Source organism: Bison bison, unplaced genomic scaffold (assembly GCF_000754665.1).
Source record: "Bison bison bison isolate TAMUID 2011002044 unplaced genomic scaffold, Bison_UMD1.0 scf7180017864072, whole genome shotgun sequence".
Lineage (NCBI taxonomy): Eukaryota > Metazoa > Chordata > Mammalia > Artiodactyla > Bovidae > Bison > Bison bison.
Genome location: NW_011494644.1, coordinates 5,856,274 through 5,870,348, shown reverse-complemented (window position 1 = coordinate 5,870,348; position 14,075 = coordinate 5,856,274). Strand labels below are relative to the sequence as shown.

General features: G+C 53.3%; 1 protein-coding gene across 1 annotated transcript in view; it reads right to left on the bottom strand.

The window, feature by feature from the left end:
• Nucleotides 1–6: 6 nt before the first annotated feature.
• The window catches only part of SCNN1B (sodium channel, non-voltage-gated 1, beta subunit), a 73,155-nt gene continuing 59,086 nt past the window's right edge, over nucleotides 7–14,075 (bottom strand). The window contains exons 5-13 of the mRNA XM_010837198.1: nucleotides 9,315–9,418; nucleotides 6,913–7,076; nucleotides 6,513–6,620; nucleotides 3,974–4,091; nucleotides 3,205–3,280; nucleotides 3,060–3,117; nucleotides 2,397–2,458; nucleotides 1,219–1,294; nucleotides 7–476 (exon numbers count right to left, since the gene is read on the bottom strand). Coding sequence (XP_010835500.1) covers nucleotides 96–476; nucleotides 1,219–1,294; nucleotides 2,397–2,458; nucleotides 3,060–3,117; nucleotides 3,205–3,280; nucleotides 3,974–4,091; nucleotides 6,513–6,620; nucleotides 6,913–7,076; nucleotides 9,315–9,418 — 1,147 coding nt within the window. The 3' untranslated portion in view covers nucleotides 7–95. The remainder of the gene's footprint in view (nucleotides 477–1,218; nucleotides 1,295–2,396; nucleotides 2,459–3,059; nucleotides 3,118–3,204; nucleotides 3,281–3,973; nucleotides 4,092–6,512; nucleotides 6,621–6,912; nucleotides 7,077–9,314; nucleotides 9,419–14,075) is intronic.

The window sequence follows — 14,075 nt, the reverse complement described above, 5'->3', positions numbered from 1 at the left end:
AGCCTCTCTGTAGAGGGACCTGGACTCTGGCCTTGGGCGATGTCTCCGCTGCTCAGGTCCAAATTCTTGGCCCGCCGGGAGGGGCAGGGCAGGCTCTAGATGGCATCCCCCTCACTGTCAGACTCAATGATGTCCAGCGGCTGCAGGCGCAGGGAGTCGTAGTTGGGGGGTGGGGTGCCCGGGATGGGCGGGTTCTGCTCGTGGGGGTAGGCCCCCACGTCAGGGCCGGGTGTGGCCAAGTCTGGCTGGAAGCCAAAGTTGGTGTGGGCCTCCACCAGCTCGGCCACAGTGGGCGGCGGGCCTTCGTAGCGAGCCTGGGCCCGCTTCTGCCGCACGCTCTTGGCAAGGGCCACCAGCTTGATGATGGTGATCCACACGAAATCAATGATGATCTCCCCGAACTCGATGAGGCAGAGCACCGAGCCCCCCATCCAGAAGCCGAACTGTCCGCCCAGGTTTGAGAGCAGCCAGACGATCTGCAGGGAGCAGGGGGGTGAGGGCCTGACCGCAGTTGGGGGGTTGGGCCACAGATCTCTGCCTCAAGCCCAACCTCACGGCTTCCTGTGAGGTGAGTTGGTGGCCAGAAAGGGAGAACAGGTGATCATCTCAGCCCAGGGAAGTAATCTGGGAGTGCCTATGGGACCTTCCTGCTTCCCTGGTGGCTCAGCACTAAAGAATCCGCCTGCCAGTATTGCGCCCCAGTCCACTGGGTTGCAAAAAAGTTGAACACGACTGAGCAACTAAACAACAAGTAAGCAAGTGTTAATCTCTCAGTCTTGTCCGACTCTTTGTGACCCCATTGACCGTAGCCTGCCAGGCTCCTCTGTCCATGGGATTTTCCAGGCAAGAACATTGGAGTGGGTTGCCAGTTCCTTCTCCAGGGGATCTTCCAGACCCAGGGATCAAATCCAGGTCTCCCGGGTTGCAGGCAGACGCTTTACCATCTGAGCCACCAGGGAAACCCATAAACAACAAGTCCAGTTCAGTTCAGTCGCTCAGTTGTGTCCGACTGTTCGCGACCCCATGAACCACAGCACACCAGGCCTCCCTGTCCATCACCAACTCCCGGAGTCCACCCAAACCCATGTCCATTGAGTTGGTGATGCAAACAAGGGACCTTCCTAATTCCTCTGCTGGGCTCTGGATCCTCCCCACCCTCAGGCTGCAGGGTGGAGGGGCAGCAGGCAGGGCTGAGGTGTCAGGAGCCCCGAGACTCACATTATTGGCTGCTGACTCTTCAATGGTGCGATAGTTGAATTCTTGGAAGTAGATATTGAGCTTGACAATCCCCTTCCTGCAGGAGGCAGCAAAGGGAACTGGTGCCCTCTCCCCAATACACACACACACACACACACACACACAGCAAAGGTACCCTCCTCTGGCTCAAGCTTCCCGTGTGCCCACTCCCAGGAGTGGAGAGTCCAAACAAGAACCAGGAAGGGCCCCTCTAGGCCTTGGGGCCAGAAAAGGCACCTCTGCCCCTCACCCATTCCATGCATCTCTTTCTGAACCAGTTCTCCAAAGGACCTGGGGGCCAAGACAGTCCTAAAGATTGGCTCTGGGATCCCCTCACCCACTCCCAGTACAGTAGACTTGACATAGAGTCCTAGGCCTTGGCCCGCTGTCAGGGGACCCAGGGCAGGGAAATGTGGTCAAGAGGGCTTCCCCCTTACACCTGATGATCCTCAGAAAGGTGATGCTCTCTCATACCTCCAGCCTTCTGCTGGGACATCAGCGCCTCTTCCTATTTGTCTAAACAGTTACTACTCCTCCTTAGGGGATTAGCTCAAGGGTTACCTCCCTATACAGATCTTCCTTATCTCTCAGGAAGAAGGGGCCTCCTTCTCTGCTGGGCTCCCTGAGAAAGTGTACTGTGCAGACTACCACCACCAAAGCCCTGTTCATGTATCTCTGTCCTCTAGACTCGAAGCTCCTGACAGAATGAAAGCTCCTGTCTTTCTTGTGCTCAATTCCTGGTTGTGTTGAATGGATGGAAAGATGTATGAATGGATGGAGGTTGGGTGGGTGGATGGATGAGTGGAAGAAGGGAAGGATGGATGATGGAGGGTGAATGGATGGATGGATGTGAGTGGATAGATGGATGGGGAGACGATTGAAAGGATGGATGATGGATAGATGGGTGGACGGGTTCAAGGATGAAAGGACCGGAGGGGTGGATGAATGAATGAACAGGTTGTCCTTTAGGAAATGGTAGGCTCTGTGCCCCCCTGGCTGGCCTCTCTTTCACTCCCAGTACTTCCTCCTCTAGGCTTGCTTCTGGATCTGACCAGTGTGAGAAGGTGTCTGAGCAGCTGCCCTGTGTCCAAGCCCCTCCCCCGAGGCTCTGGTTTCTCCTCTTTCCTGCCCTCCCTGGCCGGTCCAGACTCTGAGCTCACCTGCTCAAGGTGATATTGCTGCTTTGGTCCCGCTCCTGAGACAAGACGTGGAAAATCCAGTCCTGGAACCCAAAAAGGCAGCTGAGAACAACAGTGCCCGCAGCATCCCCTCCCAGCCATGGGCCCTGCTACCCGTGGGAGGCAGACCACAGCCCTGGGGACTGTGTGTGCGCACAGGGAGAGAGGGGAAAGGCACTGGGTCTCCAGGCTCTTCCCCATAGGCCCGGCCTCCCTGCTTTAGTTCTCACCGCAGGCCCTCACACTTGCTGTTCCCTCCCAGGCTGGCTCAGCCCCATCCTCCAGTTTCAACTCAAAGATACCTTTTTAGAGAGGTGGGGAGGGGGCAGTCTTCCCTGACCACCCTGTCTAAAGTGCTTTCCCCCAGTTACCCTTCCAGCATCTGGTTTACTCCCTACACAGCCCCTGGAAATGACCTTATTTCTGTATATCGTCTGTCTCTGCAGCTGGAAAGTAAGCTCCGAAAGGGCAAAGGACGGTCTGTCCCACTCACTGCCATGTCCCCTGCACAGTCCTTGGGGGACACGGGTGGAAGGAGGCGGGGCAGGAGTGGAGGAGAGTTCCCAACAGCCTGCAGACCTCCGGCCACACCTGCCTCCCATCCAAAGCTGGGCGGCCAGGAGCTTGGCCGCTCCCCTGACTCACCTCGGAGGCCTCGGAAGGCCAGACGGCCATGGAGATGGTCATCTTGTACTGAGTGTCACTGGAAGAGAGACGGCAGCCCATGGTCACTGTCCCCGCCCGCCCCGGCTCCACACCCGCCCCGCCCATCCCGTCTGGGTGGACTCACTTGCAGGACTCCTTACAGGCGTAGATGCAGGTCTCCCTCTGTGCCAGGCTGATGCGCAGGGCTGAGTAGCAATGGGCTGGGTGGGAGGGGGTTGGGGGGAGAGATTTTGAGCCAGGTTTTCTGCTTTGAGCCTCCGGCCGCCCTCTGATCTCCTGGCCCTGAGCCACCTAAGGCCTGTGGTTAGGTTGAGTGGGGAGCGTTGTCTTGATCCAAACTCCCCTTGTCACGGAAAATCACCCACCCTGGGTGCCCCCTCTCCAGCCGTTTGGCCCCAGCTTGGCCAGAGGGACCTCCTCCCCAGCACCCCAGCCCCAGCTCAGGAGGATCAGAGCAGCTTTCCCTCCACCTGTCACCCCTGAGCCTGGTGAGGGGCAGGCTAGGGCCAGCAGGTCACGTGGGGAGGGATGAGTATTGGAAGGGATAAAGTTCTTCCCTCCTGTCCACACACATTAGTTTTAACAGGTGGTAGGACTCCCTCTGCCACTGACAACATCCATCGGTGTTTGGATGACCCTGGCTCAGTGTGAGTCCAGTAGGGGCTCCCCTTCTGGTGACTTCAGGTTTCAAAGACAAACTCTCTCCCGAACTTACACGTTTCACGTGTACACTTGAAAGCATCAGGGAGCTGGGGGTGAGGAGAACCAGGGCGAGAGGGGCCATGGATGGTGAGGACTCATGGAGCCCCCCACCCGCCGCTTGCGGGCACAGCCTTTGTGAGCAGAGGCCCAGCGGGCTGGGGGGGCCGGTCCCCGAGGGGCTCCCCGCTCACCCCAGTCCGGAAACTCCTGGTTGTTGCAGTATTTCCTCTTGTGGGGCAGTGGGTACAGGTAGTGGCCACAACCACATTCCCGAATCATGTGCTCCTGGAAGCAGGAGCGAATACAGGCCTGGGGGGTGGGAAGGGGCAGAGAGAAGGCAGACTTGAAGGCGATGTCCCCACCTCCGCCCAGGGGGATGGGGCCCAGGGCGCTGGATGCCCAGGCCAGGGGCTGGGGGAGCTGAGGAGGCGCCCCTCCAGTGGAAAAGGGTGGCGAGGTGGCTAAGCTTCCTCCCCCTACCCCCTCGAGGTGGGAGGTGGCTGTCCTTCCCTGTCTCTGTCCCCACAGAAGGACTCAAGCCAGAACCCAGCTCTCTGAGGCTAGCCCCACAGATGACACGGGGTTGTTCCAACCCTAAAGCTATCTCTCAGGGACTTCCCTCAATGGTTAGGACTCCGTGATTCCACAGCAGGGGGCGTGGGTTTGATCCCTGGTCAGGGAACTAAGATCCCAAATGTGTCCACTGTTTCCCCCCAACAACAAAAAACAGCTAACTCTTAAGAAAGCTCTTGTTACAAGGCTGCCAGCAGCCTTCCAAGCCATTTGCATGGAAGGACGCAGAAGAGAAAGCAGGCAAGCTCGCTCTGTGCTCCTTCGTCCTGGAGGGAAACACTCAGGGAAGGTGAGAAGGGTGATCCAAGTGCTCAGTACAAAGGAGAGGAAGTGACCTTCTATGGAATGTCCCCTGGTGGGGGTGAGGGAAGTGGGGGAGTGGACCAGGCCCCTGTAGGCTGGATGAGATCAATCTATAATTTCTGGGTTTTCAGGTCCAACCTGGTTTCAGTCCACTCAGAAACGAGCTATGTGTTCCGGAGCCAGACCTCCCCTCCGAGCCTCAGTTTATTCCTGTTGCTCCTGTGTCTAAGGTGGGGAGGTCAGCATGCCGTTAGGCACTTGGAGAATGGAAGCAGTCGCTTGTCACGGCTCTCCTGCCAGGCTTCCCAAGTCCTCCTCTGGAGGGCTTCCCGCTCCCACCCTTGCCAAGGAGCTCGCATCCTCTCCCCTGCTCTCCTGCCTGCTCCTTCCCAGTCCATTGCATCTGGTGCTCCGTTCTCCCCTGAGAACCTGCAGGCTCCTCGCGGGAGGAAGCGGGGAGTGCGCGGGGGTGGGTGGCAGATGAAATGGCACAGCTGGGAGGAGGGGGTCTGGGGCAAGATCGGGGGCAGTGGGTCAGCACGGAGCTCTGGGCCAAGTGTCCAACATTCACTCAGACCTCACTGTCTCACCTGGAAGGTGGGGGCCCTCTCCAGGGTGGGCTAGGGCGGGGCCAGGGCTGGCAGGCAGAGTGCCTGACCAGGGCCTGGGACTTTGCCAAGGTCTCTGTCCAGACTGGTGATGGCACTGCACAAAACGAGATCTGGGGTTTCTCTGGAATGGGGTTTCCAGGGCTGGGGACTGATGCCTTTGTGGCCTCCTTCTCTGTGCTCCCACCGCCCCCACCCCCGGCTGCCTTGTCTGTCCATCTGTCCCTCCAGAGGCTTAAAGACTCCTCAAGTTCTCCATCACAGGCAGAAGCCCCCCGCCAGACAGGAGGGTTGGAGTGAGCGGTACATGGGGTCAGCTGGACAGAGTGGGCAGGGGGGATGGTGGATTCCCGTGTCTAAGACGAAAGGGAAAACTACACCCTGCTCGGGGCTCTCAGACACGGAGCTGGACACTGGGCTGCCCCCCAGCCATCCTGTGTCCTCATCCACCAAGGCAGACTGGACTGGGAGAGAAAGTGTCACTGTGAGCGGTCACTTTGGTCATCTTTGCAAAGAGTCAGTCTGTCCTGTCCTCTGGGGCCAGGTCTGAGGCCAAGCCTCGTGGCTGACCTTGGAGATCAGGATAAGAGGTAAGGAAGCCCCAGCTGCAACAAAGGGGATTAAGGCCAGATACAAAGAGGGACTTAGGAACACTGATGAGGCATTTGGACTAGGGTCTATAAGCCCCAATTTCCTCATTCTTAATAATAGCATCTACATCTTGGTATTGTTATGAGGATTAAATTATTTTATATATATATAATATATATGTAGAATATATATATATATGTAAAAAAATTTATATATGTAATGCACATGCAACAGTGCCTGCCTAGCATGATAAGCCTGCTATTATTAGTATATTATAATAATAATGGTATAGTATAATAAATGCATATACAATAAATGCTGTTAATAGCATATTAATATATACTAACAATAATTAATAATTATTGTTAGAATATTATTGCCTCATATGGGTACTGAAAGGATCAAATGATTGTTTAATCCATGTAAATCCTTAATACACACAAGAGTTCTTTTTGGGAAACCCCGGAGCAAAACCCCAAGGCCACACCTGCCAAGCAAGGACAAGAAGTGGCCAGACCCGGGCCCTGGTAAGAACCAGGACTAGACTGGTTCCCTAGCCTCCAGTGAACCTTGTGGTCCCAAAGATCCAGCAGAGCCAGCCTTGCTGGGACCAGCTTTCCCAGACACCTCAGGCCTCAAGCCACCATCGTCCCACCTGGATGGAGTAGGTCGTGTTGTAGTTGCTGTAGAGGTTTTGGATGGGGACGTCAGAGCCGTTCTTGGTGCACTGGCTGTAGGGCTCGCCCTTGCGCTGCAGCTTGTCCTGTGTAAGAGGTAGTTTGTGGGGACCCCTGGTCACCCCTAGGAACCCCCCTCTGTTCCTCCCTCCCATCCAGCAAGTGGGCCTAGGGGATGCTCAGAGGGGCTGGAGGGCTGACGCCCCAGCAGGTGCCAGGGGTGGGACTCATCTTCCCCCAAGCGTGGGGCCCGCTGGGGTTCCAGGCAGAAGGTGAGGCAGGAGTGAATGGTGGGGAGGTCCAGGGCTTGGGGAGGCCCGGAGCTGCTCCTCTCAGGCCCTGGGGGGTGGGCACTGGGCAGACAGCCTGCAGGCATACCACGAGCACCCCGATGGATGTCTCCATCCCCGCCATGGCATAGATGCCCTCTTCCTTGATGAAGGGGTATGACCTCTGCTCGTGAAGCATCAGCCGGGCACCAGCCGTAGACGTGAGGAAGGGGACGTAGTCTTCCTGGCCCATGTCCAGGATCAGTTTTAGGCCTGAGGGGAAGATGGGGCGGAGGGCAGCCTGAGCTGGCTCCCCAAGGCTGAGTGCAGACCCACCACCCACTGGTCCCAGCCCCCGCCAGCCAGGGAAGGCCAGGGTCTATGCAGGAAGCTGGCTCCACTTTACGAAAACCCGGACTTCTTGCCTTTTCTGAGGCCCACTTCCTAGTCTGAGCCAGCACGGTCTCCACTCTGGGCTCTGCCTGCCCCATCTCTACTCCACGGCCTCTTCCACACGGCAGGTAGATCCAAGGCTGCAGCCCAGGCAGCCTCGCCTCTCGTCTCCAGGGTCCTCTCAGCTGCCATGCTCCTTCTTACTGCTGGGCCTTCGTCAGGCTGTCTTCTCTTTGGAATGCTGTCTCCAGCCTCACCTTGCTCCTAGAAACTCCTACTCTTCCTTCAGGGCTCAGTCCAAGTATCACTTCCTCCAGAAGCCTTCCCTGACTGTCTAGACTGGGTCTCGGGATCTCTGTCATACTCTCTCCTTGTCCTGGAACTCACCTTCCAAGTACCTGTCTCACTTTTGAAATTTTTCTTTTATTATTTGTCTTCCTTCCCTACTCCACTGTTCTCTTCTTGAAGGTGGAGACCAGACTCAGTATTTTATGAATCATGGCAGGGGGTGCTTCCCAGATGGTGCCAGTGGTAAAGAACCCATTTGCCAATGCAGGAGATGCAAGAGATGTGGGTTTGATCCCTGTGTTTGGAAGATCCCCAGGTGAAGGAAATGGCAACCCACTCCAGTATTCTTACCTGGAAGTTTCCATGGACAGGGGAGTCTGGCAAGCTACTGTTCATGGGGTCACAAAAAGAGTTGGATACGACTGAGACAGGCAAGAAGAAAGGACTGGGCAGGACAAGAAGCCTAGCATTTATTGAGCATTTGCTGCATACTGAGTGCTGGGCTCAGGGCTTTATTTACATGATCTCATTGAGGCTTATAAAAGGCATATGAGATAGGTACAATTATTGTCCCCATTTTACAGATGAGGAAACTGAGACCCAAAGAGAGTAAGGGACCTTGTCATAGGTCACTCAACGAGGAAGTGGAAGTTGATGGACTTCTACAGGCAGCTTTGATCTTAATCATCAGTCATCACTAGAGAGTGAGCTAGCTGGCATCTCTGTGATGCCCAGTATCCTCAGAGGCTCCGGGGTGGGTGAAGTGTTGGTAGCCCACCCACACCCCTCTAGACCAGCAGCTCTGACAGTTGCTGAATGACACCTGTCTTTTGATGGCTGGGGAGCTCAGAACCTAAGGATAGGGAGGAAGGATTTGCTCCCCAAGGCCTGGCGCAGATGCTGAGTCCACCAGCTGCTCCCAAGACGAGCAGCTTCTGCCATCAACCACTTCCCTCTTCCTCACTTCTGTTTACTACTTCACCTTCTCTCTGTCTCTCATGAACTGCACAGAAACGAGGCTGACAGTAAGGGCTCTGCCCCAGGCTAACTGTGTGATCATGGGAAAGTTACTTAAAACGTCTCAGAACATCTGCATTTAGTGAGAGTTTGCTGCTGGCCAGGCTCAGGGGCAAGGCCAATTGCTCTGTGCTCAGAGGTCTACCTGCCTTAGGCCAGGATGATGTGATGGGGTCTGAACCATATGCTCTGCTCATTTGCTCTGCTCATTTGCTCATTGTGCAAGAGCAGAAACGAGAGCTTCAAGAAGTTCAGTCTCGGTTCAGCATCACCTGGGGGTAAATGGTGGGGCTGGGATTCCATCTGGTCACAGAAGCCTGTGCTCTCAGCCACTGCTTCCTTGCTTTGCTCATCAGCAGAAGGGGCGCACCAGTCACTCACTACCCAGGGATTTTTGCACATTGGGTTGGGGAGCAGCTGAGAAGGCACCTGGCCCTGCCCCGGGGTACCCAGTAGATGCTGCTGCTCTGCATGCCGGCCTCTGGCTAAACTCGGTCCTGTCCCTCAACAGCTGATGGTGTGTATGCTTGGTGATCACTCAATTATGTCTGACTCTTTGCGACCCCATGGACTGTAGCCCACCAGGCTCCTCTGTCCATGGGATCCTCCAGGCAAGAATAGTAGAGTGAGTTGCCATTTCCTACTCCAGGGGATCTTCCCGACCCAGGGATTGAACCCGCAAGCCTCCTAAATCTCCTGCACTGGGCAGGTAGATTCTTTACCACTGCACCATCTGGCTGATGGCCATTTGGTCTTTCATCCTCACATGATAGGATTTAAAACCTCATGGCTCTGGCTCCAGGACAGACTTACCGAACTCAGTTCCCGGGTTGGCTGAAGGGAGGGCCTTCTCCGTCATGCCCCAGTTGAAGATGTAACAGTTGCCATAATCAGGGTGGAAGATGGGTGTGAAGTTCCTGAAAGAAACACCATCAGCTGGAGGCCAGGGCCCATCCCCATCCCAGCTGATGTCACCCCCACTGCCACCCCCCGGGTGCGTGACAGCAGGGAGCTGGTAGATTACTGCTCAGAGAGGCTCAGGAATGGAGAAGTGAGCGACAGGTCATTCTGTCCATTCCCCTGCAGCCATGCACCCACCAGAGAGGAGATCCTCAGACTCTATTGGGAAAGAGAGTGTTCTTTGGGGTAGGAGCCAGGCTCTCTGGCTTAGTCATGAAGTATGAAGAAGTTGCTTTTTGTTTCTTTCTTTTTTTTTTTTTTTTTGAGGTTAATTTGTGCTTTTATTTGCCAGTGTAATTTAACTACAGTGGCCTGTGAACTTTTTTGATCTAAAAATACAATTTTACATCACAATCCTACAAACATATTCACATACATAAGATGTATACATATATAAAACTGAAACAAAAGTTTTGTCAAAACCATCTGCCCTGAGGGTTATTTATTTATTTTGAGACCCAAAAAAGAAGCTTCTTTGATGTTTTCAGCTGTCTCGTCTACAGGGTCTTGTAAGCCATGTGGTCATTTAAATGGTGACCCCCAAAAAGAGGTGTCCACAGCCTAACCCCAGGGACCTGTGAAAGTGACCTTATTTGGAGAAGGGATCTTCGCAGGCACAGTTAAGGATTTTGAGGTGAGATTAACCGGTTTTATCACGTGGGTCCTAAATCCACCCACAAGTGTCCTTAAAGAGTCGGCAGAGGAGTCACAGAGGAGAAGGTCACATGAAGACAGAGGCGGCGACTGAGAGGTACAAAGACAGAAGTCAGGAGCGCTGGAGCACATCCCCCCCATTGGAAGATGGATGCTTAACCACTGGACCACCAGGGGAGTCCCCATAAGAACTGCTAAAACACCGCTATTACCAGGTTAAACATAACTGATAAAAATTCCTTAGTATTATTATACATTCAATTTATATTGTCTCGTAGAGGTCAATTTTGGTTTTACAATTTATTGGTTTAAATTAAGATACAAACGACATTGACATGTGATTGGTTGATATGCCTTTTAAATCTCCTTTATGGCTTCCTTCAACTGACTTTTTTTGTTGTAAAATAGCTGTTAAGTTCTGGTTTCATCAAGCTAGTAACTGAAGAGCGACTGATACAATTAGAGGGTCATCATTTTGTTCCCCTGATTTGGGGGCTTTGGGGCAACATGCACCAGGGGTGACCAATGCTGTGTGTCCCGATGGAAGGGCACAGGCTGCCCAGAAAGTGGCCTCGCCAACAAACAAAACAACAACCACAACACCCAGCTGTGAACAGGATCAAACATCTGTCTCTAACTACCATTTACAGCAAATACTGGAGACAGAGGAACAAGTTCAAAGATACCGCAAAAAGTCAATCTGCAAAATCCAGACTCCAGAAAATAAACAACCCAGTGTTTTCAACAAAAAAATTATGAGACAGGGAAAGGGAGGTAACCTTCAGATTGAAAGCAACTTCAAAGACTTGGTTCTATTCCCAACCTGTGGACTTTAATTGGATCCTCATTCAAACAGGCCAACAAAAAAGTCTGACCCTGACAAGACTGAACACCACTGGGTAGATGATAGTAATGAGGAATCACCGATCGTTTCCTTTTTAAGGTGGCGAAACGGGATTGTGCTTCTGTCAAAAGTCTTTCTCTTTGAAGATACATTCTACACACCATATAGATGAAAAGGATGTGAGGTCTTGGATTTGCTTTAATGACAGGATGAGAGTCACACTTATTGGATCTGGGTGGTGGGTCCTCACACCCACCACCCAGGTGTGAGTCCCTCACACCCTGTTCTATGTGTATGCTCTCAAGTCCCCACGTGTGCCAAGTCACTTCAGTTGTGTTCGACTCTGTGCCACCCCATGGACTGCAGCCTGCCAGGCTCCTCTGTCCTTGGGATTGTCCAGGCAAGAATACTGGAGCGGGGTGCCATTCCCTTCTCCAGGGGATCTTCCCAACCCAGGGACTGGGATGGAACCCACATCTCTTAAGTCTCCTACATTGGCAGGTGGGTTCTTTACCACTAGCACCCCCTGGGAAGCCCAATTTCAAGTCTCCATAGAAAACAGCATTTAAGGGGACTTCCCTCGTGGTCCAGTGGTTAAGACTCCACACTCCCAATGCAGGGAGTCGGGGTTCAAACCCTGGTCAAGGACCTAGATCCCACATGATGCAACTAAGAGTCTGCATGCCGCAATGAAGAGATCCTGCATCCCGAGACTAAGGGTCCCACAAGCAGCAACAAAGATCTAAGATCCTGAGTGCCTCAAATTAAGACCCATGGAGCTAAATAAATAAATATATTTTAAAAAATGGAACTAGCATTTAAAATGTCTTTGGATGTTTTTATATGGTTTTCTGTTATTTTATTAAAAACAGGAGGGAATGGGGCTCGGTGCATCAGATACTGCAGAAACATACCTGAAACACACTTTCTAAGCTTTCTGTTCCACAGTATTTACTGAGCTAATTTCCCCAGGTCATGCTGAAGATTTCAGTGTATGTTCTTTCCTTTAATTCTTGCAATAACCCCATGAGGTCAGCAGGTATTTGTCCCCATGTTTGGATTAAGAAGCCATTTCCTGTCTCTTTGGTCTCACCCTCTGCGCCAGCCAAATCAGGTGGGTCCAGGGCAGGTGGTGAAATCCGATCCAGGAGCTGACTCTGTCTGACATGCACGTGAGAGGCTTCCGCAGCCTCTGAGCTGAGGTGTCCTCCACCACGAAAGACAAACTGCATTTCTCACCCAACGCTTACTGAGTCACACACTGGGCTCAGGACACGGAGGCCAGCAAGACAGTCCTGCGCTTGAAGCTCATGGCGTAAGAGAGACCACAGAGTAGGGTCATGGCAATTCTCTTTCCTGCCCACCTCCTGCACCTCTAAGGCTCCCACCCTGGTCCAGGGCCGCCAGCTCCCCCCAACCCCGATTCCTGCAGGAGCCTCTGCCTCCACTCTTGCTGCCTTACAACCTTCCTCCTTCACAGTGGTCAGGGCAACTGTTTAAACTGTGAATCATGGGCTTCCCTGTGGTTCAGTGGTCAGGACTCTGCCTTCCGATGGAAGGGGTGTGGGTTCTATCCCTGGTTGAGCTAAGATCCCACATGCCTTGCAGCCAAAAAAAGCAATACTGTAACAAATTCAATAAAACTTAAAAAATAGTCCACATCCAAAAAAAAAAAAAATTGCGAATCAGCCCATAGCATGCCCCCATTAGAACCTTCTAGAAGCTCCTTGCTGCTCTCAGAATAAAATGCAAATGCCCCACTTGGCTTCCTCCCACTTGTTCATTATACTCCAGAGACACTCCATGTTGTCTTCAAATTCAAGGCCCACTGCTCCTTGTGCCTGGAATATTCTCTGAGCAGATCTTCAAGTGTCTCGTTTCTCCTCCTCCTTTAGGTTTCATCTGCTCAGAGACGTCCCCTGACCTCCCTATGCAAAGTCACCTCCCAGTCACTTGACCATTTCCACCTGCTTATTTCCCTCATGGCTCAGTGGTAAAGAATCCACCTGCCAATGCAGGAGATGTGGGTTGGGAAGATCCCCTGGAGAAGGAAATGGCAACCCACTCCAGTATTCTTGCCTGGGAAATCCCATGAACAGAGGAGTCTGGCAGGCTACAGTCCATGGGGTCGCAAAGAGTCAGACACAACTTAGCAACTCAACAACAACAACAACATGAGTCTGGCAGGCTACAGTCCATGGGGTCGCAAAGAGTCGGACACAACTTAGCAACACTACAACAACAACAACATTCCCATGCTGGCATGCATCAGAAGCCGAACTCATTTTCTTGACTTAATTGCTTATCAGCGGCCTCTTGCTTTGGAAAATAATCCCAGGGAGGACAGCTGTCTGTCTGGAGGGAGAAAGAACCAAGGGCTCAGGCTTGGGAGCCAGCCTGCCTGAGTTTGAATTCTGGCTCTGCCAGTTACTCACTGGTGAGCTTGGGGGAAGTCACTTCACCTCTCTGTGTTTCTCCCCCCATAACACTGGGGTAACAACAAAACCCACCCAAAAGGACTAAGGTGAGGGTTGGAAGCTGAGCACACTGAACCACTGAACAAATTCACCCCCGATCCTCAGAGACTGGCACTCGGTAGACAGACACTCAGTAAATATTTGTTGGATAAATTATAATATGTGATAAGAGTAGCAACAGAGATAAGCCTGGAAGAGTGGATGTGGGGGTGGGGAGTGGGTCAGGCAGGGGAGGGTTCCTGAAGGAGATGAGCCCTGAACTGAGACTTGAAGGATGAGTAAGAGGTAGCCGAGCTTTGCAGGTATGGGGTAGATGAAGGGCACCCCAGGCTGGGGGTGGGAGTGAGGGTGGCGTCCAGAGGGAAAAAACCACTCTGGGCGGGCACCGTGGAGTCTCTCTCCCAGGTGGGATCAGGGCTGCGGCCACAAGGGAGGAAATGAGCAGGGAAAACCAGTTGCAGCCGGGCGCCGGGTCTGGAAGGAGAGACCCCGCCCCTGGGACATGGGCACGCGATGTTCCCAAGGAGCTGCCTCGGACACCTACTGCCCAGGAGCGGGAGGTGGCTCTGGGCGCGGCCAGATCCCCTCCTGTCCCGGGTTGCACTCTGAGGCTTGCCAACTATTTGCTTGTTGATAAAT